At 44.8% G+C, this 22,692-nt stretch overlaps 3 protein-coding genes across 3 annotated transcripts; 1 reads left to right on the top strand and 2 right to left on the bottom strand.

Moving 5' to 3' along the window:
• Positions 1 to 5,601: 5,601 nt before the first annotated feature.
• On the bottom strand, positions 5,602 to 10,229 carry LOC112873699. Its single transcript, XM_025936722.1, has 9 exons — positions 10,105 to 10,229; positions 8,731 to 9,022; positions 8,583 to 8,652; positions 8,190 to 8,245; positions 7,808 to 7,883; positions 7,682 to 7,718; positions 7,202 to 7,316; positions 6,018 to 6,284; positions 5,602 to 5,909 (listed from the first exon to the last, which is right to left on the bottom strand). The coding sequence occupies exons 2-8, from the start codon at positions 9,012 to 9,014 to the stop codon at positions 6,074 to 6,076; spliced, it is 849 nt and encodes a 282-aa protein (XP_025792507.1). The 5' UTR covers positions 9,015 to 9,022; positions 10,105 to 10,229; the 3' UTR covers positions 5,602 to 5,909; positions 6,018 to 6,073.
• Positions 10,230 to 12,318: 2,089 nt separating this feature from the next.
• On the top strand, positions 12,319 to 14,603 carry LOC112874610 (pentatricopeptide repeat-containing protein At1g09900-like). The gene has a single exon (XM_025938040.1). The coding sequence runs from the start codon at positions 12,416 to 12,418 to the stop codon at positions 14,360 to 14,362; it is 1,947 nt and encodes a 648-aa protein (XP_025793825.1). The 5' UTR covers positions 12,319 to 12,415; the 3' UTR covers positions 14,363 to 14,603.
• A 1,435-nt stretch (positions 14,604 to 16,038) lies between these two features.
• On the bottom strand, positions 16,039 to 21,538 carry LOC112874611 (polyadenylate-binding protein RBP45-like). Its single transcript, XM_025938041.1, has 7 exons — positions 21,177 to 21,538; positions 18,581 to 19,058; positions 17,301 to 17,356; positions 17,085 to 17,215; positions 16,670 to 16,766; positions 16,410 to 16,580; positions 16,039 to 16,333 (listed from the first exon to the last, which is right to left on the bottom strand). The coding sequence occupies exons 1-7, from the start codon at positions 21,471 to 21,473 to the stop codon at positions 16,331 to 16,333; spliced, it is 1,233 nt and encodes a 410-aa protein (XP_025793826.1). The 5' UTR covers positions 21,474 to 21,538; the 3' UTR covers positions 16,039 to 16,330.
• Positions 21,539 to 22,692: the final 1,154 nt, after the last annotated feature.

The following is a 22,692-nucleotide window of genomic DNA, read 5'->3' as shown; positions in this document are numbered from 1 at the left end:
AATATATATATATACAATAATAATTTTATAGATAGCATTTTAGAAATCGCAGAAACTGTTGCGATTTCTACATCGGCTTGGTGTTTGTAAACCATATCCGTAAAGAAATATGATGCGGAGTTTTAGTATAGCTAACAAAAATAGAGGGAAGTAACTCTCCTCCCCTTGAAGATACTCACAACAGGAAAACGGGTAACTTCCGATGGTTTAGCCGTCGGAAGTTACCGCTAAACCGTCGGATAACTTCGGATGGTTTAGCGCTAAGCCGTCGGAAGTTCGGTCGACGGGCCGTAGTCGTCGGAAATACTAAACTTCCGACGGCTTAACCGTAAACCGTCGGAAGTTTCCTAACTTCCGACGGCCCGAAGAAACCGTCGGAAGTTAGCGCTCTGACGGCAGCTGACGGACGTTTCTTAACTTCCGACGGTTTCAACGGCCGTCGGAAGTTAAGCTTCAACAGACGGCCAGCACAGCTTGCAACCCCAAATCCAACCACAAACACTATATAATCAAATTTCATCCACAATAACCAACCACAAACACTATATATAATCAAATTTCATCCACAATTATAATTCACAATCACAAATTGCACGCAGCTATACAATTCATATATCCACATACTTCATACAAGTATCATATTAAACAAATTCATAAAACAATAATGTTTCAGTTAAGTTTGGCCACCTCCATCACCTGGTTGAGTTGATCCGCCACTTCCAATGAATTGATCCACCCAATTCGTTGTTGGATCAATGTGTGAGTCTCCCGGTGCCGCTAAGTTAGGTGGTGGGGTGTGAAAAGGCTATAAAAGATAAATGGACAAGATTAGTTTGAAAGATAACTAATTGGATAACTATAAACTAACATTTGAATCCTTGACTATCATACCTGAGGTGAAGCTGATGGCCAACCGGCCTGTGCAAAAGGTGGAGGTACCAGTGGTGGCACTTGTATATTCTGTTGGGTCGCTATTTGCTGAAAGATCAAATTTGTCAGCAAGAATGTAACTTAACCTAAGTTGTAACAATTAAAATTTACCTGCAGTATTGCATTCTGTTGTGCAAGTTGAGCTTGGAACCACTGCTGCTGTAGCTCCTGTTGTCTTACTCTTTCACGCAGCCTTGCTACCTCCGCGCTGTCGTCGCCACTACTTGTGCTACGACTTGCTGACCGCGACGATCCCGCTCTTTGACGCGACGGCACCTGACTCGAGTCAATGACTTTGTCGAATAATGGATACCTACAAATATTGACCAAATATAGCAAATTCAAAATATGTATTTTTGCTTAAATTATAAAATTAGATTAAAATTTAAAGAAATCTAACCGGCCATGAGGTTTTCCACCACCGCTACTATAAACGGCCTCAGGATCAATAGGCGCGTTTCTCCAATCATAACCCTCTCCATGGCGAGCAATCATTTGGTCACCATATGCCGCCTTCAAAGAACAAAATCACACAATTACATAAGATTGTTTCATGACAACTCGATAGTGCTAATTTTGTAAATTTAGATATACCAGATGCTCTGTAGCCGCCTGAGAGCATAACTGATCTGGATTTGTAGGATCACGTCCTCTATGACCTTCGAGGTAGACCTGAATATCACTCGGCGCTACACCTGTGCGAACTTCCTATACATACAACAGAAAATTAAAGAAGCATGCATTGATAAATGAAATTAATAGAATTCATTTCAAAGAGTTCACTTACAATGCGTTTGGCCAATCGGAAGTGCCCATCACCTCCGTAGGTGTGATAGGACTCAGTTCCACGATTTCCTCTATTTCTCTAGGAAATGGTTTTGAACTCATCTGTGGTCCAATAGTGACATAAGGCATGATAAGCCTCCTCACGTGTGGCCATCCACGGAATCATTTCCTGCACAACAATATTTCATTTAGAGGTAACAAACAAAATCATACTAATTGCAACTTGCAACAGTTTACCTCGCGGTATTGCTCCTCAGTCAAGTAATATTTCCCAGCATCCCGTTTCTTCTCAAATCGTATCCCTTGAGTCCGTTCCAGATAAGAAGCTACAACCTGAATTCTAGCATAAGAAATCATGTCTCTAACCACAATGTGTGCGTTATGGTGGAACACACGTCTGGCATGATCATCATAAGCTCCCTCCTCAGGCAACTTGTAATATTTCTGCAAAAATATTACACAATCAGTAGCCATCGTATGTAGAAAATCAAATCAGTACATAATAGCAATCATACCCAAAACTCAGCCCAAACTGCCTTTTGGGTATTGCCGAACGTTATGTTGAGACCATATCTATAATGATTCCAAGATGTAGCAGGGATCCGTTCACCAGATATAAGTTCTACCACTCCAGGCCAAAGCATACGGCATATGTTACCTAAAATTTTGTTCACCTGTCTTAAATGACCAACACCTGGGAAATTAGGTTCAAACCAAGACCTACAAGTATATAAAACAATTAGAATCAATTCGGAATAGAGATTATGTACTAAAATATAGAAAAAACATATTAACCCATCTCCATTCGGTGTGATCACGCACTTTTCTTCTTCTCGTGGAGGTTTAGGCGGCGGAATCCAACCAATCTTCGACCGCCGCCTACGTGTCCGACCCTGCCCTCCAGATCCTCCAGCTTCTGACCCTCCAGCCCTAGCCCCAGCCTCTCCAGCTCCTGCCCCTTCATCACCAGCTACTGTCCCCGCATCACCAGCACTAGTCTCTCCAGCTCTTGACCCACCAACTCTTGACCCTTGACCTGCCGACCCTCCACCAGCAGATCCTTCAGACCATCTATCCCAACCACCTAAGTCATTCTCCCGGGCCGCCTCGTCCGACTCCTTGCTACTTGTCTCCTCTTCCGTCTCCTCTTCACTCTACAAAATACATAACATATTGCAGTAATTATATTCAATCTCAAAATTAGAATAAACATATAAACATTACATATATACCTCATCTCTCTGGAACGCAATCTGCCCCTGCATCTCCGGAGGTAAGTGCTCCAGCAATTGTCTACGCCTTGAAGCTCTCGCAGAAGTGCCCGCAAACAGATCGTCATCTTGTCTCTTTGATAGCTTAGTGCTTTTCACGAAACTCTTTGCTAGGTTTTTTATCCTTTTTGACATCCTGTTAAAAAAAGAAGTTAGTACATCAATTCAAGTATAATTAATAGTTTCAATCATATTCAAAATTAGGACAACGGCTACATGGGCATCTCACATCATTTCCATTCTTTGATATAGCAAAAGCACGATTAACAAATTCCTCCGTATTAGCTATCCAATTATCTGACAAATTAGGCCAACCTTCGTACGAAGATATAATGAAACTTGAGTACTGTTTTTATGATGAAACTATTATTATACCTTTTGTGTCACATTGCACGTTAACTAGGATAACTAGTAAAAAAATAACCGATGATTATATGCAAAAAATACTGACACTCTGTTCTGTGGCACCTAAATTGTCTATCATCCACATTTGTGAAGAGACCCCTAATACAGAAAGATATGAAACTCAAGCCATTAAGGTTTTGCCTACCAGCCCAAACATCTCTTTGTTTCTGATGTAATTTATTAGAAGAACGGACAAATGTTGCAAAACCATAAAAAATTATAGGGTAATGACTGAAACTAATGCAACAGCTTCAACAACTGACGGGGGGCGGCGCGGACGGGCGGCGGCGCGGGAGGCGCGGACGGCGCGGGCGGCGCGGACGGGGGGCGGCGCGGACGGGCGGCTGCGCGGGAGGCGCGGACGGGCGGCGGCGCGGGAGGCCGGGCAGCCACGCGGCCCGGGGGCGGAGGCGGCGGCGCGGATGGGGCCCGGGGCGGACGGCGGCGCGGGCGGCGCGGACGGGGGGCGGCCCGGACGGGCGGCGGCGCGGGAGGCCGAGCGGCCGCGCGGCCCGGGGGTGGAGGTGGCGGCGCGGACGGGGCCCGGGGCGGACGGCGACGCAGACGGGCGGCGCGGCCGGGCGGCGGCGGGGACGGGCGGCGGCGCGGCGGGCGGGGCGAGCTGGGGCCGGCGGCGGCGGGAGATAGATCGCGATCGATAGATTTGGGGGAAAAAACGGATAGCTGGAGAAAACGCGAGCCCGGCCGGGGGGGTAACGGCGTGCCACTTAACTTCCCGGCCGTCGGAAGTTAATTAACTTCCGACGGCTTCAACTACGGCCGTCGGAAGTTAAGTAACTTCCGACGGCTCGCTATCCGGCCGTCGGAAGTTCAGTAACTTCCGACGGCTGACTCGTTGGCCGTCGGAAGTTTTTTAAATTCCGACGGGGCCGTCGAAAGTTTATTTTGGCCGTCGGAAGTTTGCCGTTTTCTTGTAGTGACTCCAACGCAACGTTCAAAAGCGTTGGGTATATTTTTGGTCAGCACTTATATTGTACTAGAGTTGCTGATAAATAGATAAAAAGAATGAGTTGTACATGACTCGATCTGTAATTCAAAACACGTACTACTCCTGAGTCCTGAGACTTGACGGATCGTACAGCCGTAGCTGAACCCTACCGCTACCGGATTCGCCGACGACGTAACGGGACGAACAGAAAAACGGCTAGCCTGAATTGCCCCGTTAACACCGACGAGGGCCGGAGACTTGATGAACAGGGCAGGTGCGGTCGCCTGGTCGGAGGCCGGGGGCTTCACTTCATCTTCATCTTCATCCATCGATGGAGACGGCCAGAGCCAGGCGTGTTGGAAAGCAGGTTGAATCGAGTTGAAGGGATACGATACGAGGACGGTGCTGCGCGGCGCGGCTGGCGGAGTCCCGTCGTGTGGCATCGTGCCTTGCATGGCGCATGGGCATGGGCGTGCTCAGCGTGGAGGCGCGCGGTGCTGTGCGGTCATGTCACGGCCGCTGCGGCGCTGCAGGCGGATCGGGTGAGATCTTTTGCTTGCTCGCGTGGTTCTCTCCTGGTTTTGCTGCCCCCCCGCTAGCTCGGCCGGTAGCTGCAGCCTACCCTCAGGGCGAGTTGCCGTGCGTGGGAGAGCGTGCTTCTGCTCTAGTCTAGCCTCTAGGAGCCAAGGACTGGAGCACGAGGAGGAGGCGAGGGAACTTGGTGGAGGTCAGCCGCGGGCGCCGGCGGCCAAGGATGCTCCGGGCGCTGCTGCGCCTAGGAGTACTATAGGTATCTCTTTGGGAGCGCTGGCATGGCAGGGGATGGCATGCCTTGGGTACGTCGTTCCTTTAGGGCCCGTTCGTTTAGTTAGGAACGGGTGCTTCCAGCTGGAATGGCAGATTTATTGTAGTAGCAAATGATCAGCTGAATTAATTTCACGTCAGGAACGGCCCGAAATGGAGGTAACCGAACGGGGCCTTACTGCTGCTGCACGGTGCACCGCGCTAGCCCGCTAGTGTCATCTCTCTCGGTAGACTCGGACAAGGCCGTCGCGCGCCGTGGCCGACGGTACCAGCCGTGTCGCGCACACGTCCAGTCCAGCGCGCTGTGGGCATGTTCGATCGGTTGCCATTGCTACCGTAGAAACAACGCCCGTGCCCCGGTGCCCGTGAGCCGTGACTTTCCTATGCCTCTAGAATGACCGGCCGGGGATCATGTGGCACAGCCTCCTGGATCCAAAAAAAGAGGATACCAGTATATCTCTTCTCCTCGCCCATTGATTCCAAAAAAAAAAGGATACCAGTATTCAGAAGCTGAATCCTGGCCGTTTTGCATGAAACAAACCCAAAATATAGACCACCTCATCAAACTTCAAGAGGGATGGGACAATTATGCATCTGCATCAAGGTACTATCTGAACCGTATTGGTGCTGTTGGTATAAATAAATGTCCCAAAAAAAAAATCAACTGCACTATACTTCATTCAGGAGAAGACCTTCCCATGCTGCAGCGGGGCATCTAATTCATTCCGCCAGTCGAAAACCTTCCCAAACTCGCTAGCGTACATCTGTAATGGAAATGCATTGCAAATTTCAATCAAACAGGAGTCGCTGCATGATGATCACTGCAGACTATAGAAAAATTGCCATATCTTATTTGTGAAACTTAATATTACCTTAACAGTTGTTTCTGGAATCTGGATACACATGTATAAAATCATGGACAAGCGAATCACAGTTCATCATAAATGGGAGGGGCCGGAGCTGGGACATTAGCTGCAGCAGGTCCAGGCTGGGCTTTTGCTACGATGTCCTCAGCTGATAATGAACCTGATCTGATGGCATCAGCCAGTTTCCTTTGCAACGTCAACAGACCAATACGTCTTGAAACAACATAGAGAACCGCCAAGGAGAAAATGGTAAAGCCCACAGTCAGGATGACCCTGGGAAACAGATCTAATTAGCAATTGCCCATGACACACAGAATTGTTATTAGATAGGAAGAAAATTGTCCTGCAGGAATAAAATAGTCATGTCTGGAATGTTACTGCACTAATCCACCTCCAGACAACGATATCATGCATCCTCATTTCATGGTACAGATTCTTGGAGATGCAAAGCAGAGGTAATAAGACTTTGGATTGGAGATTTTTGATCCATTCGCGACACTTTGTGTTCCATAAGAACTTAAGAAGGCACCTCATGACCCTACTTGAAGCAGTCCACAATATATGTGCCTTTCAACCTTTAACAGGCAGGACTGCACCATTGACCAAGGATTAAGGAACATTCTCAACAAGGCCCCAGTGCTCATAGAGGAGGTAGCAATGTCTATTCAATGACAATCTGATGATTATGGTGTGCTTTGGCGTTAAACATACTTCTTGAGTTTATAAAGGCTTTTCAAGTATAAATTCACACGACTTTTGTACAGTGTCAAACTTGTGATAATATGCAAATCAAATGGTAGCATGTGTCCTGCAAGTCTCCTCTTTTTTTGCCTCATGAGCTATAATAAATCATGTATTTCCTACTTTCCTACGAAGATAGCCTAGAAAGTTGTACTGTGTTTAATATGAAAAGTGTTCTGGCTTGAATGATCCTGACAAGATAGTTAAGTACTTTCATTATAGAATTCACCACCATTTCTACAGAAGAAGCCATGGATGTGGTTCAATTTGTAGATACTCATCGTGCAAAACATGAATTGAGCTGCTAGTAGGTGTACACATTATATAAAGACATGTCTTTCAGTTAAATGGCTTGACTGTAAAACAAGAATGCGAGCTATACAACCACATTATACATTGATTTGCAGTTACGACAGTTTAGAACTGTACAAAATAGTGAGAGTACCTACCTATCAAGAACATCTTGCCGTTGCATCGTGGAGAGCAAACCACGGGTACGCATCCGCAAAGAGCGGTGTCCTTGATATTCACCTTCAGCCTTCCGGAGAACACTTGTTGATTCATCTGCATTAGTTTATAAATTAGTTTGCTTGTTGCAATTTGACTATGATGATCCTAAAAATGCAGGCAGATAAGAAAATGTTTTAACACAACCATGAAGTACATGAATGTGCTATAATAGTTCAACCATAATAGAAGCATCCTATAGTAAAATAAGAACAAAGAAAATAGGACAAAACCACAAATATAAATATACTGCATGTCAACACCCAAACAGTTTTATTTCCTCCATTGTGACCCATCACATTGTCAAGCCATTGTACAGGAGATTGTTGAAAACCGGCCAACAAAATTCAATCACTTTAGAAAGATAAAAATTATGAATAAGATATTCTGTACAGACTAAAGGCTTAATTATGAATGCATACCAAATGTTGCCAAGGTACTTGCACTTCTTTCCACTTCCTGCAAGCATTTATATCAATTGGCTTCCAATTAACAAGCAATAAGCCATTAGCATACTAGCTAATAATTGAATAAGTGGACATGCTAACCTGAACCATCATCTGGCGAGACCGTCGGAGGCTCTCGGTGATACTTTCAGCAGCAGATGTCATCCCAGCCTTTGTCCTGCACCAAATCACATTATACAACAAAACTGGAAGTCGCTTGGACTACAAATGTAGAAGGGTGGGTCATTCATTACTGTGATGCAAGATAACTGATCTGAACATGAATAGAAAAGGACAGCCCTTTCATTAGTGCAATACATTAACACAGACACAGTAACTCTTAACTGTCATTCCACAATTCTTAGTTTAAAATATAGAACAAACTAGAGTCATAGCCCTTATCTTGTTCTTCAAATCTTAAAAACTCCTTAAATATCCCATATATTGGCTTAAAGGAAAGGGGGCTTCAAGTAAATCTACTTACTGGAGATTACGCCTGCGGATGGTAGACTCTTCTCCACCCCCAAGAAGAAGCTCCCTCTAGAGAAAAGACAATTAGGACCTGATAGCATTAAGTTGTAAGGGCACCTACAATGCTCTAAAAAGGCAGCAGGGTTTCTTGCCAATTTTGCCAGAGAAGATGCAAAAACTAAAGCAATAATAGCTTTAACGGTGCTTCTGAAATGTGGGTACATAAAAACCTAAAAGACAGATGCTTGCATACAAAGAATAGGTTCTAAAAATAAGTTATTTATTATGCGGCATCATCTTTCACTTTTAAAAATCCCTGGTATTGGTAACGATCTAAATAAGTATGTAATTCTCAGACAGCAAATCAATCGGATTTATATGATGAGATTGAGGCAAAATCACACACCTCCTCTTGAGCAGCTTTTCTAATGTTCTCTTTCGCTTGTAAGTTAGCATTCCTCAGACTAGCACGCAGCCTGCAAACAGAATCAAAATTGTTACGAAAAGAAGCATGCTAAGTAGGACAGAAGGGATAAATTCCAAGACTATCTTACTTCTTGTATTGTTCATCCCATGACTCTAAGGTTGCTTGGCCGGACTGCACTTCTTCAAAAGTGGGTAGCTGCTGTGCTAGAAGATCAAGCCGAAACTGCAGTGACTTGAGCAATTGCAGAGCATCCTGCGCAGAACCATTCAGCCTTGGAAGAGAATTTGCTTCCTCTGTCCCTTTCCCTGATTTTCCACATGATTTGATTGCAGCAATGCTCTCCTCAAGCTGTGAAACCGCTTGGCTCCATTCTTTCTTCAGGTTTTCAACAGCTTGTGTAACTTCATCCATCCTAATATCTAAAGGATAAAAGTTCAGAAAACTTGCCATGCTGCCATACGAAGAAAGACAACAGACAACTCGTAACATAAACGGAATCTAGCTTTGATACATAAATAAAGGAGCAACTCCTCAAAAACTAAGTTACTGAGAGAAAATATCCTCACAGAAGAGGAGGCCTGCTCCTTAAGCCGTGCATTAATGAATAGGCATGACATGCGGAGTACATTTCAGAGAGTGCAAAATCTGTGTATATTCTTTCCAAATAAATAAGTTGTTATAATCCAACTACACGGCATGTAGCACCACCCCAAGTCCCGATCATCAACTAATGAGCCAACACATCATAGACCGCAAAACATCAGTATCTTACGCCTATTCCGCGATCTCTTGTGTGCACCGTTCCTTCTTAGCACCAAAACAAAAACGAACTCCCACCAAACACCGAGAAACTATGATGATCTTTAACATTCAGCTAGCAAACATTACATTACGGAAAAGTTCCCAGCATGCACATATGTAACTACCAGCTTAAAATTTCACCACTGCACAGAAGTCAGAATAAGTTCCCTCTGAAATTATAGGTAATAATAATCAGGGGCGGACCCAGCATAGGACATGGCTGCACACATTTACATCCGATAATTTTGGCAAACAAAATCGACGCTTGTAGGTGCTAATATACTGTAACTGGGTCAGATCCAAATATGAATAGCTTATATGAGGGTTCGGGGTGCTCCGTTTCGCGTAGCAGGAAGGGAAGAGAAGGGGAGGGCATACATGCAGTGGCGGAGCTGGTAGAAATTCATGCCTAGAGCCACTAATCAAAGCACTAAAAACACTTAAACTAGTGCACATACCGATGACTACAGTAGCTATAGTCTAAAAGTGCTTAAATTGCATGATCTGGAGTATATCCCCAATTCCAAGTCTAATTGTACTACAAACTCAATAAAAATGATTTCAATATCCTGGGCCTCATCATTGAGTAATTCTAATCTACAAAATGGGGCATAAATAATCTAATAAGCCAATCTGTTCGATTCGAGCAAAAAAACGGGGATTGCCTCGCCGGATTGGGAATCCAAACTGAGTAACTGACCTCGTGCTCCTGCTCTTGTGCTTGCAGCCTCGCAGGCAGTCCAGGACGAGCCTCCGGGGCCCCGTGCTCTGACCGCGTCGGCCTCCAGGCACGGAGGTGCCGCCGCCCGCCGGTCCAGTCCAGGGACTAGGGAGCCGAGAGATTGAGGGTGTGTTTGGTTGGGGAGACGACTTGAATGGAATGGCTCCATTCTAATTTCTGAGAATGGAGCCGCTCCGTTCTACGTTTGGTAAGGAGAACGGAGCCGCTCCATTTTTTGTTTGGTTGGAGAGTGCGCTAGAGTAGAACCGTTTCATTGTGTTTGGTTGGAGAGCCAAATGAGTGTGGTTACCTCCTCCTTTGTTGGGGTGAGCTTACCACCATATTTTAGTTAAAATGCACCCTAATTAACTGAGTTTCAACATAACATAATATGCAATATAATTAACTGAGTTTCAACATGACATAATATGTAGAATTAATTCTAAGTGCATTGTCCTGCCAAATTTCTCCTGCGAACTGCCAAAATTAAAAATAAAGAATCACTGAAACTGAACATATCAAGTTCAACAAACAGATCAAGGAGCCATGCGCCGGGCTCCAGGCGGGGGGGGGGGGGGGGGGGGGGGGGGGGGGGGGGGGGGGGCTCCAGGCGCCGGGCGGGGCGGCAGATCCGGCGCCGGCGGCGCCCGGGGGGGTGGGGGGGAGGGGCGGGGCGGCAGATCCGGCACCCGGGGGTGGGGGGGCGGTTTCCGCCGCCGCCGGCGGGGGGTGGCCGCCGCGTGGGGAGGGGGGCTGGCGCGCGCTCGCCGGTCGCCGGCGTGGGGGGGGCACGGGTAGGAGAGCTTACTTGATGTCAAATTGCCAAGCGTGATGGTGTGCGTCTGTCAGCCGTCAGGGGCCAAGCCTGTGGATGGAAGAATGGAGATTGGAGATGGGGATGCCAGGGGGGAGCCTTGAGATGTTCCAAGTTCCAATGCCGAAGGGGGGGGTGACGTGGACGGCAGAGGGGAGGGGAGAGGGGCGGTCAGTCAGCTGCAGAGGGGAGAGGGGTGGGTGATGATGGGCACTGGTGCTTGCGCGCGCGTGGGAGCCGAGCGCTCGCTTCGGCTCGTTTTTACCGACCCGTTCCGCATCATGGGGTATATTTCACTGCTGGAGCTGTTCCGTTCCACCGTTCCCCAACCAAATACTGCTAAAAATTGAACCGCTTTATTCCATCTCCACCCATCCCACCAACCAAACAGATCTTAAGAGTCTTAGAGACAGAGAGAGTAGATATGTAAAACAAAAATTCGAACAGAAAATAAGAAAATAGGAACTTCCCGCCCGTTGGGCGTGCGGGACGCCTCCCGCCTAACGGGAGGGCGGGATGCCTCAGAGGTCTCTTCGCGAATAAGAAAAGTTTTTTATTTGCGAAGAAACCCTCGGGAGTGGTCTGGGAAAAAATTTCGAACCTCCCGCCCGTTAGATGCGCGGGAGGTCGTTGGCCCCACAAGGGCGGGAGGCACACATTTTTTGAAAATTTTCAAAACGGTGCTCTTTTTCAAATTTAATTTTTTAATTTTTTTTTAAAAAGTCGCCGCTCGTCCGTCAGGCAGCGGAGGCGCGAGCGGCCAGGCTCTCCCAGACTCCCAGGCTCGAGAGGGGCGAGCGTGAGCTGGGGCCTGTTTAGTTCATTTTGAAAAAACGCAAAATTTTACTGTTGCAAAGGAATCTTACCAATTTAAAGTATTAAATGAAGTTTATTTACAAAACTTTTTGCATGGATGGGTTGTAAATCGCGAGACGAATCTAATGAGCCTACTTAATCCATGTTTTGCAACAGTGATGCTACAGTAACTATCCGTTAATTATTGCTTAATCATGGATTAATTAGCATCATTAGATTCATCTCGTGATTTACAACCCATCCATGCAAAAAGTTTTGCAAATAGACTTCATTTAGTACTTCAAATTGGTAAGATTGCTTTGCAACAGTAAAATTTTGCGTTTTTGCAAAATGAACTAAACAGCCCCTTGATAACATGGGCCGCTCCACAGAAATGGTTGCTGAGCGATGTTGAAAAAAGGCCCATATCCACCCCAGCCTGGTGGGTGCCCGGAGCCACATGTCCATGCTCGGCCATGTTCAGCGACCAATCACGCCACGCCCATACATATGCTAAAATTCCTCGTTGTTTGCTCCCCAAAAATATCTTTCTCGGCAAGTAGTATTTGTCCATGGAGTGCAGGGACACATTGCTCCAGGTCCCCCGAATCCAAACCAGAAACCCACTATCCATCCGGTCTCCGCACCGCATCCTCCTCGCACTTGAGCGGCGACTCGCCAATGCTCACCTCGTCACTCCCGCCGCCCACCATCCCGGGCTCCACCAAGCCCGCCGCGGCGCCCAAGCCCCACAAGCTCTGGCCCGCCGTGCTCTCCGCCTCCGCCCCCGCCGCGGCCACGGCCGCGACACCCGCCGGCGCGGACGGGGGCGGCGGCCGCCTCTCGGCGCTCATCCGCTCGCTCTGCGCCGCGGGCCGCACCGCGGAGGCCGCGCGGGAGCTGTTCGCGGCGGGGGCCGGCGCGGGCATCGTCGCCTACAACGCCATGGTGGCGGGCTACTGCCGCGCGGGCCAGCTGTCCGCCGCGCGCCGCCTCGCCGAGGCGGTGCCCGTCCCGCCCAACGCCTACACCTACTTCCCCGTCGTGCGGGCGCTCTGCGCGCGGGGCCGGATCGCCGACGCGCTCGCGGTGCTCGACGGGATGCCCCGCCGCGGCTGCGCGCCCATCCCGCCCATGTACCACGTCATCCTCGAGGCCGCCTGCAGGGGCGGCGGCTTCCGGAGCGCCGTCCGGGTCCTCGGGGCGCTCCACGACAGGGGCTGCGCGCTGGACGCCGGCAACTGCAACCTCGTCCTCAACGCCATCTGCGACCAGGGGTCCGTGGACGAGGCCGTGCGGCTGCTGCGGGACCTGCCGTCCTTCGGGTGTCAGCCGGACGTGGTGAGCTACAACGCGGTGCTCAAGGGCCTGTGCATGGCCAAGCGGTGGGGCGACGTGGAGGACCTCATGGAGGAGATGGTAAGGGTCGACTGCCCGCCCAACATCGTCACCTTCAACACCCTGATTGGGTACTTGTGCCGAAACGGGTTGTTCGAGCGCGTGCACGAGGTGCTCGCGCAAATGGCGGAGCACGGGTGCACGCCGGACATCAGGATGTACGCGACCATCATCGATGGGGTCTGCAAGGAGGGGCACCTCGAGGTTGCGCATGAGATTTTGAGCAGGATGCCATCGTACGGGCTGAAGCCCAATGTCGTTTGCTACAACACCGTGCTGAAGGGCTTGTGCAGTGCCGAGCAGTGGGAGGAAGCTGAGGAGTTGCTGGCTGAGATGTTTGACGAGGATTGCCTGCTTGATGATGTCACGTTCAACATACTTGTTGATTTCTTCTGCCAGAATGGGCTGGTGGACAGGGTGATCGAACTTCTTGAGCAGATGTTGGAGCATGGATGTATGCCGGACGTCATCACATACACTACAGTGATCAATGGCTTCTGCAAAGAAGGGCTTATCGACGAAGCTGTCATGTTGTTGAAAAGTATGGCAGCCTGCGGGTGCAAGCCGAATACCATAAGCTATACTATTGTGCTGAAGGGTTTGTGCAGTGCGGAACGATGGGTGGATGCAGAGGAGCTGATGTCTCAAATGATTCGGCAAGGTTGTGCTCCAAATCCTGTTACGTTCAATACGCTCATCAATTTCTTGTGTAAAAAAGGAATGGTTGAGCAGGCCATTGAACTTCTTAAGCAGATGCTAGTGAATGGATGCAGTCCCGACCTGATTAGTTACAGCACAGTGATTGATGGGCTCGGCAAGGCTGGCAAGACGGATGAAGCATTGGAGCTGTTAAATGTGATGGTCAAAAAAGGGATGAGTCCAAACACAATTATTTATTCATCAATAGCTTGCGCTCTCTCCAGAGAAGGCAGAATCAACAAGGTTATTCAGATGCTTGACAGCATCCAAGATGCGACAATAAGGTCCGATGCAGTGCTCTACAATGCAGTTATTTCTTCGCTTTGCAAAAGAGGGGAAACAGATCGTGCTATTGAATTTTTGGCTTATATGGTGTCCAGTGGATGCATGCCCAACGAATCAACTTACACTATACTTATTCGAGGCTTAGCAAGTGAGGGATTTGTAAAGGAGGCACAGGAGATGATGAGTGAGTTGTGCTCCAAAGGTGCTCTAAGAAAGCACTTGATGCAGCATTTCGGTATTGTATAAAGTATAAACCATTAGTTATTACTGCCAAATGCTGGTGTTGTCAGGAAATCAGTTTCTTGTTAGCCTGAAGGTGGTATTTGCTCCTTGACTTGAACTTCAGATTTTGGTGGTTGGGTATGATATTTATGCCATTCAAATGCAGTTCGTGATGGGTGGCCACATAAGTTAAGGCTGAAAGACTGTCTCAATGATTCCTAATTAGTAGCAGTTTGCGAAGTCATTCGAACTTTTTGGTTCCCTAGTAGAGGATTTAATCTGACATCAAATTTGACGAGAGTAGTTTTTAAGTTATTTCAGTAGATGCTGAACACACAATTAACTGTTGTAACCAGTGCCATTCTTTATGGAAAGAACTTCAAAAATACTAACGATGAGAAAAAGAGGAAATGGAAAGTAACCCCACCTCTGGATGAGTCCCTGAGTAGTTTGAAATTATATTCGCATGCTTTACTGCTTACATAACTGCAGATTGCCTCACTATCACATGGTAGAAAGACTTTGATTCTGATGAAATTACTGTTGTATGCATCAGACCAGTAATAACGCCATTACTGTTTATGTATACCATAGTACTTCATAGGGACGTGTGGAACGCCAAAATATCCCTACTTTTTAATAGCGACAGCGCTGTGATCTTAAATCTGATCTGACTACTACTGTTCAATTGATCATTGTAGCATCGCATTGTCTCTCTTTGCACCAATTGTTCAGTTCACTGTTCAAAGTTTCAAGTTTAATCTGCAGAAGAGAACTTTGGGAAATCCTGAAGGAATCTGTGTCCAAAAAATATTGTGCAGTGAACTCTCTGTTATAAGTTGGAGATATTGATATACTTTAGGAACACTTTAAGAAATCTTGGTTGTGGCACCTACTGTGATACGATTGTTGAGCTGAGCACGGTAAGGTTTAATCTGTTTGGCATACAAACATGCTCCAAAACTGGATTTGCAGCACCCCTCAGATGAGGGTTAACCTGTACCATGCTATATACTAGCAATTGTACAAGTTGATAATTTTGTACAGTTTCACACATACAATGTATGTTGGAGTTCAGAGTTATCTTTCCAAATGTACTTCATTTCATTTTTAAGGCCATGGGGATTAAAAATATTATAATATCAAGGAAATGGTAGATGGGAACCCTATGACAGTGTCTTGGTAATAAGAAAAATAGTTTGCAAGATTTTGAAAAGAGAAAAGTGCAGCTCTATGTAATCTAGCGAAAAGGTGCTGCTAAACATTATTTTCATTCAGAATGCATGTAGTAAAAATTTGAGAAGTCATGACCAATATTATGTAGTACACATCATATGTTCCATATAAGAACTATATCAATAAGATTAATTATTGTCAAGAGTTCCAATGAGCTATAAGCTTCATTATCATCAAGAGTATTCCATATGAGAAGACATTATCATCAGGAGTATTAAAGTAATGTGGATAGACACATCTATGCAACTATGCCCTAAACACGGCAAGACAAGTAAACCAAATTAGATGTAGTATTCTTGTATCATGGATGGAAACATGTAGCCTTAATGAAACCAAGCAAAATTGCCCCGTCAGGTGAGAACGAAATTGCCAGTCCTAGCAATGTCAATACTAGTGCAGACACGAAATGCAGGCAGAAACAAAGCTGTAAACTTTCTCAAAGATTTTAGCAATAAGAGCACGTAGAAAATTAAAACCGAGACTCAGTATTCCTAAGTGGCACGAGCAACACAATAAAATCCTCATGACAAAACTTCTTGAACAGTGGAAAAATGTCTGACCCAGTTACAGCTGAAACACTAGTCACTCTAGGCCTCAGCAAAATCTCAAGTTACAACACAGGCTACGTGTACAAGGACGTTGGAGCAATATAAAACAAGCATCAGTCACAAAATTTCTCATGCCAATGCACCCAAGTTGCTGCCCCAACTACTCCTTTGCCAGCTTGCAAATGATGATCCTCCCGAGCCATTATTCTTACTGCACATAGAAAAGCTTATCTTAGCAGTGCAGAAACAATACAAGTCGTACGAGGACCCTGAGAAACATGCTTAACCTGTTGTGGTGGGGGCTGCTGTGGTGGCTGCTGCTGGTAATTTCCATACCCTGGATATGCTGTATAAGCATACATGGCAGGATCTTGAGGAGGCCGAGCATAACCATATGGATCGTATCCTTGGGGATACCCATAGTAGCCGCTGCTCCATTGATTCTGCTCTTGCTGAGGCTGGAACAAAAATCCAGCAAAGAACATATGATTATTTTTGTCTAATGAAGCACTAAGTAGAAGGCACGCTAATTACATGCAAAAAATACCTGCTTGTTTGCAGGGCTACGACCCCATGAGAGCCTTACGCTCTGGCCTCCTAACTGGGTTCCATTTAGCACCCTTATGGCCTCCTCAGCTGATGCCCTGAACAAATAAAATTTTTAATTAAGACAAATCCATATAGAGTGTCTGCTTCAGAAAATTACAGCAGCATTTCGACTTTAAATTTCCAATCTTTTCCATGTGGTTAAAATTTTGCACAATACACCCAGGTATGTGGAATTACTATATCCAATTGGATGCCCTCTTTGGCACTAAAATATTTCCAGAGAAACGTTTTGGTATAGAACTGGGATACTCAAGAAACCAAGCATTGAGGTCTGTAAATTGGTCTGTACAGTGTACTAAACCGAAATATAATGAGGCTATCAAATAACTACACGAAAAAGATACCCTTGATACCTGTTAGAATATTGGACAAATCCACAGCGCTTTCCTACAGGTATTTTGACATAGAGAAGCTCTCCATATGGACTGAAGGTTTGCCTCAGAAGCTCATCAGTCACACTCGGGTCAAGACCACCAACAAATACCTGCAAGCAATGAAACATGCCTAAAAAAATAAACATCCATTCACGATTCAACTTGAAAAGGCAAAACTATTTTTTGGATACCCACAGTAGTATTGTTTGGATCATTGTCAGAATCAGTTCCTTGTGTATTCTGGTATGTAGCTGCAGAAGAATGGAAAGAGTGAGACAATTTACATTTTGACTATAGTCATAGATTTGTATGCAAGTCATGAATATGCAAACTGTTATCTAGTGACTCATAAACATTTGAGGTTTCAAGTTTTCAACAATCAATCATGGGTGGTAACAACACAAATATGCCACATGTCAACAGGGTCAGATCATAACAGATAATAAAAAAAAGTAAACAACAAAATAGTCCAACTGCAAGATGCAAAATATTGCGTTCGACATTACAACAATTCAAACAATATTCATGGTGCAAAACAAAATATTGCAACAAAAACAACAGTTCAAGCAAATTTGTTGCACAGCTGAAACAAAGAAGTAGATCCAATAACAGACATGGCAGAAGCTGTGATACTGTTCATATCTGAAAAGTCTTAAATGGTGGGCCTAATACAGATTTTATTATTTGATTATTTCTTCCAGTATGAAGTCTGTAAAACAAAATGGTACAGAGAAATGACCACAGGTCAGTTGTTGGTTATCTGCCATCAACAAGGAAGATGACAAAAATAGGAATGCCAAGGATTCAAATGGAGATTGGACAAAGGCACTACAGCTGCGGGGCAAGCCCAAAAGGTGGAATTGAAAATGGCTTCAGCAGTGTGATGAACATGACCATGCTATTGTGTTTGTGACAGTAACTTCAGCAGTGTGAAAATGGCTTCAGCAGTATGAAACTCAGGACCATGGGTAAGTGTCTAGGGATGTATGTTTAACTGATTTACCCAGTCAACAGGAGAATCTGAGTCTTTGAGAAGCAAGCAAACTATGTTCCTGTCCTTTTTTTATCTTCCTCCCCAGTGATGCGTGAATATCCTAGCTTGCGACTGATAGCTCACACAACATACTAAGTCAAGCCATCTGAGGTTGTTACAGGGCATCTGATCTAATCCATATATGACATATATACAAGGAGATTCAACAATTCATCTGTCCATCTAGTTATTCAATCAATTAACTTTGTGGCTGTTCCAGACTGAAGTGCTGCCATACAGCCCATACTAAGTGAAGCAATAAATATAGCAATATTCAAGGCCTCTCATAATGAAACATGGTGAATCGAAAGCTCAAGTAAATGAAGATAACAAAAAAAAAATAGAAGCATCCCTTATCTACCACAAACCATCCAAAATGAGGAAATACTTTATAATTCCATTGACAGTCAAAAACGTCCTAGCTACAAGTAAGCTCGCATACCACTTGATGGCTGTTGTTGTCCACCGGTATTCTTCTTGTTGGATGCTGGTCCAAGGCGCATGGGCCTGCTAGAACAGTATTGTCCATTCATTTCAGTCATTGCTCGTGTCTGTTCATCCAAATCTCCAAATTTAACAAAACCATAGCCTTTTGAGCGGCCGGTAGTTCTGTCAAAGACAACTTTTGCACCCTTAACTGATGGGTAACGACTCTTGAACGTATCTTGTAGAATGAAATCTGTAACATCCGAGGCTAGATCCCCAACAAATATAGTATAATCTGAACCATCATCTCCACGTTTCTCACCAGCCCCACTTGTAGCCCAATTCAATTTGAAAGGTTGGTTACCATTAGGCATCATTTGACCATTATAATTCTGGAGAACTTGTTCAGCTAAAGCATGGTTGCCAAATTCAATAAAACCATAACCCTCAGGTTGCCCAGTCTGCTTGTTCCGAATTATCTTCACTGAAATAACCTGAACATTATTCAAGTCAACAAAACATTAGACCAATATACCACAATGGAGTTTCTCATGCAGTAAACTTGATAAAGCAAGGGATGAAATCTCTGATATAAAATGAAATACATAAGTCCACATCTCCAAATGTTGAATTAATTTTATTGATGTGTCCTAAAAAGGAGGCTGTTTTTATTTTTAGTTATTTACTGGTGTGTGACACGGTATGCTGTTGTTTGTATAGAATGTATGTTGCTTCAAATAGGATGCACTTAAAACTTTCTAACTGTATGAGGATATATACATAGATTGAACAAGTGAAAGTAATTCTGACAAGTTTGTCATAAAGAATCCTTTATTTATGCTACATGTCCATATCTCCATGGGTTTTACCAAGATAATGTGACATATCATTATATTAAAAGTTACCACTTGCAAAATGCACATGTCCAACGCAGCATACATGTACTATGTATATGCAGAGGGGGCACTGATTTCACAATTCGATACTCATAGAAATATGTCAGTTTATTAATGTCCAGGCCATATCGAATTCAATAAGCAATGCTAAAACATCAGTGAATGATATGTGAATGGCCAACAAGAGACTGTTTACTAGTAAAAAAAAAAGATGCAAACAAACATGTAAATTAACTTGTGGCAGACTATACTGTTGATCCCACTAAACTATGCATGCACAATCCCCATACAAAAATCCAAATGCCACATCCAAGCAAGCGTAAAAAAAATACGTATAACAAAAACAACAGGGTGGTAAAATTTCAAGAAGGCAAAAGTATAATTTTAGTGAAGTAATCAAAAGGAACATTTATCTAGCACATTTCTAGTTGTATCAAGCTATCAATAAATACAACTGAAGCAGAGGCATAAATAAAAAAACACAATCAAGAATGTCTCAATGATGGGTACCTATGAACCTATAAACATTGGGAATGCAAATATCATGTGAACCATCTTGAGTCTGGCAATGACTCCTGAGTCATGACATAATATAAATCATGTGAAAAGATATCTGTAAACTTTGAAAGCTCATCAAAAACCATAAGTGTTTGCTAACATTAATATGAATCCATAAGTACCCAATCATTTGAGTCCCTTACGGAAGGCAGTCAACATGAACACACTAGCAGCTCATGACATATGAACAATTTGCATACTGTACTAAACAATTTGCATTATTAAGTTCAAATATAGAAAATACATGAAAGTAGAAGCAACTCATTTTATGAGATAACCAATCCTGCATGAAGAGAGTGAAGATTAAAAGTGCAGTGCAATAACTTCCAGTGATCTAAATAGATCTTAACCGAGTAATCATGAATATAAGCAAGGAAATTGCCGAAGTATACTAAGAAAAGATTAACGGATTATATAAGACATTAGCTAATAGAGCCTAACAGCTAGAGTGAACTGACAAAATTACTATTGTGCTCCGAAACAGATTGAATCTATCATCGCAATCATTACCCAATGGCCAATACATATAATAATATTAAGAGCCACAAGAAAAATCGTAACATAAGCTCCCTTTCATTAAAAGGTTACTATAACACCAGCTGTTTGGTGTTTCCATTCAGATGCATCCCAGAAAGGTATTATCATTCCTGAACCGGTGAATTAATTTTTTTATGCCATTAATAAGTAGAAATTATGCAATGTTGCAACATCCCTAAATGAACCACCAAAATCATTTGCTGTAACACAGTGGAAGTTTGCTTAGGGGCTACATTCTCAGGTTTGCCTGCTAGCTGAGTAATGCTACCGCCAGTTCTACAAATGGTCACTTATCTACTACCCCGTACCAATTTTGTCCTAAGAGGCTAAGTCTGAACCAAACAACATCAACCCAACCGGATAGTACCAACCCACCATAAAATGCACATAAATTAGCATCAAATCATGTTTTTAAACCACTACTCGATAATTTGGCACTGCAGAATTTGCGGATCCTGCTGTACAATCCACTGAGCTGGCAAATCCTAAAAAATATCTCTTTTCATCACGCACATAAACAGAATTCACGCACAATTTTCCTACTCCGGTAAGATTAAATACTCATCGACCAATCGAGAAACAGTTAAAGTAAAGAGCAGGGAGACGGCGGCGGCGCATCACCTCGCCGGCCTGGGAGAAGCAGCTGTAGAGGTAGTTCTCGTCCATCCAGTACTGCAGATCCCCGATCCAGAGGGTCCTGGCCTCGTCCCCTCCCCCGCCTCCGGACGGTGCCGGCGCTGGCGCCGGCGCTGGCGCCGCCTGCGGCGGCGGCTGGCCCCACATGGCGGGCGGCGGAGGCCCCGCCTGGTAGAACTGCGGAGGCGGCGGTGGGGGGTGCCCCGCCTGGTAGTACTGCGGCGGTGGCGGGGGCGCCATTGCCCATTGCTGCTGCTGTGCCGGCGGCGGCGGCTGCATCATGGCGGCGCGGTTTAGGAGTCAAAACCCTAGCGACGCCGGGGTGAGAGAAGAGGGAGCGCGTGAGCCAAACGGATGGATAGAAATTGCGGTTGCGGAGGTTGTCTCGTGAGTCCGATCTGGAGCGGACGGCCGAGATCGACCAGAGCGGATCTAGCGGAGGAAAGGGGCTACCGGTTTTGCCAAAGAAAGCAAAACCGCCGCACACCTGATTCCGGCAATGTTTGGGATGGACTCATTTTTGGTTCACATGACCTTTTCTACGAGTTCCACATAAGTTGCATGGAAGATCTTCAGGTGTTTCATTTTGAAATTTCATCCGAGTCTTAGACAAGTTTTACAGAAATTCGAGCTTTTTTTTTAGCAAGTTGCATCTCATGGTACTTCATGTTTCATGTGAGTTTGACAAGGAAGATTTAGTTATTGTGCAAAAAGTCCAAGATTAAACCATATTTTCACTCGAGATTCATTCGATTAAATCATGTTTTCACCCAAGATTTATTTAAGAAAGTAACCATCCAGGTAGAATCGTTCAAACCAGATTTATTAACTCGCTACTCTTAATGGAAAGTGTCATCCCAATTGGATTTTGGATTGTTTTAATCTAATTGCAAGTACCGAAATGTGTTATGGCTAACATGTTGCAAGTGCAACGTAGCACTGCACCGAAAAGGTTATCTAATCATGTCTAGATAGTAAGACTTCCATTGATGCTTACTCAAGAGTTAGGACTAATCCAGTATACACATTCTCCATGTTTGGATTCTTCATGCTAAACAACTAATAACTCAAGTATTTAAAAGGAGTCTATGATATACATATGAAATAATTAAAATGCCATGATAATTTGAAAATTTGAGAGAATATGGAATGTTTCGTCATTAAGACAAAAGCTTCATCACCATCACTTATCTAAGTGAGGTCAGATTTATAAACATGGTGATGAGTATAGATTAGATCATGTGCTAATTTATCCACTAGCGTGTATAAAGCTAGGTTAGGGCCACTTTCAACAACCAACCCTAACAATATAACATGTATACCTGGTCACATTTTTACCAACCAATCCGAGCTTTTATATTACACTACTAATTTTTCCACAAGGCTCGCTAAAAAAGACCAAATATGTACTTGCATAGACACATCTCTTCTCATGCTTAGAGTAAAGGGCTCATATTACTTTACCCACAAATCCTCGCTTGCAACTTAAAAGGTTCATACT

Source organism: Panicum hallii, chromosome 9 (assembly GCF_002211085.1).
Source record: "Panicum hallii strain FIL2 chromosome 9, PHallii_v3.1, whole genome shotgun sequence".
NCBI lineage: Eukaryota > Viridiplantae > Streptophyta > Magnoliopsida > Poales > Poaceae > Panicum > Panicum hallii.
Note: the sequence above shows the minus strand (reverse complement) of the source record. Positions and strands in the feature narration are given on the sequence as shown.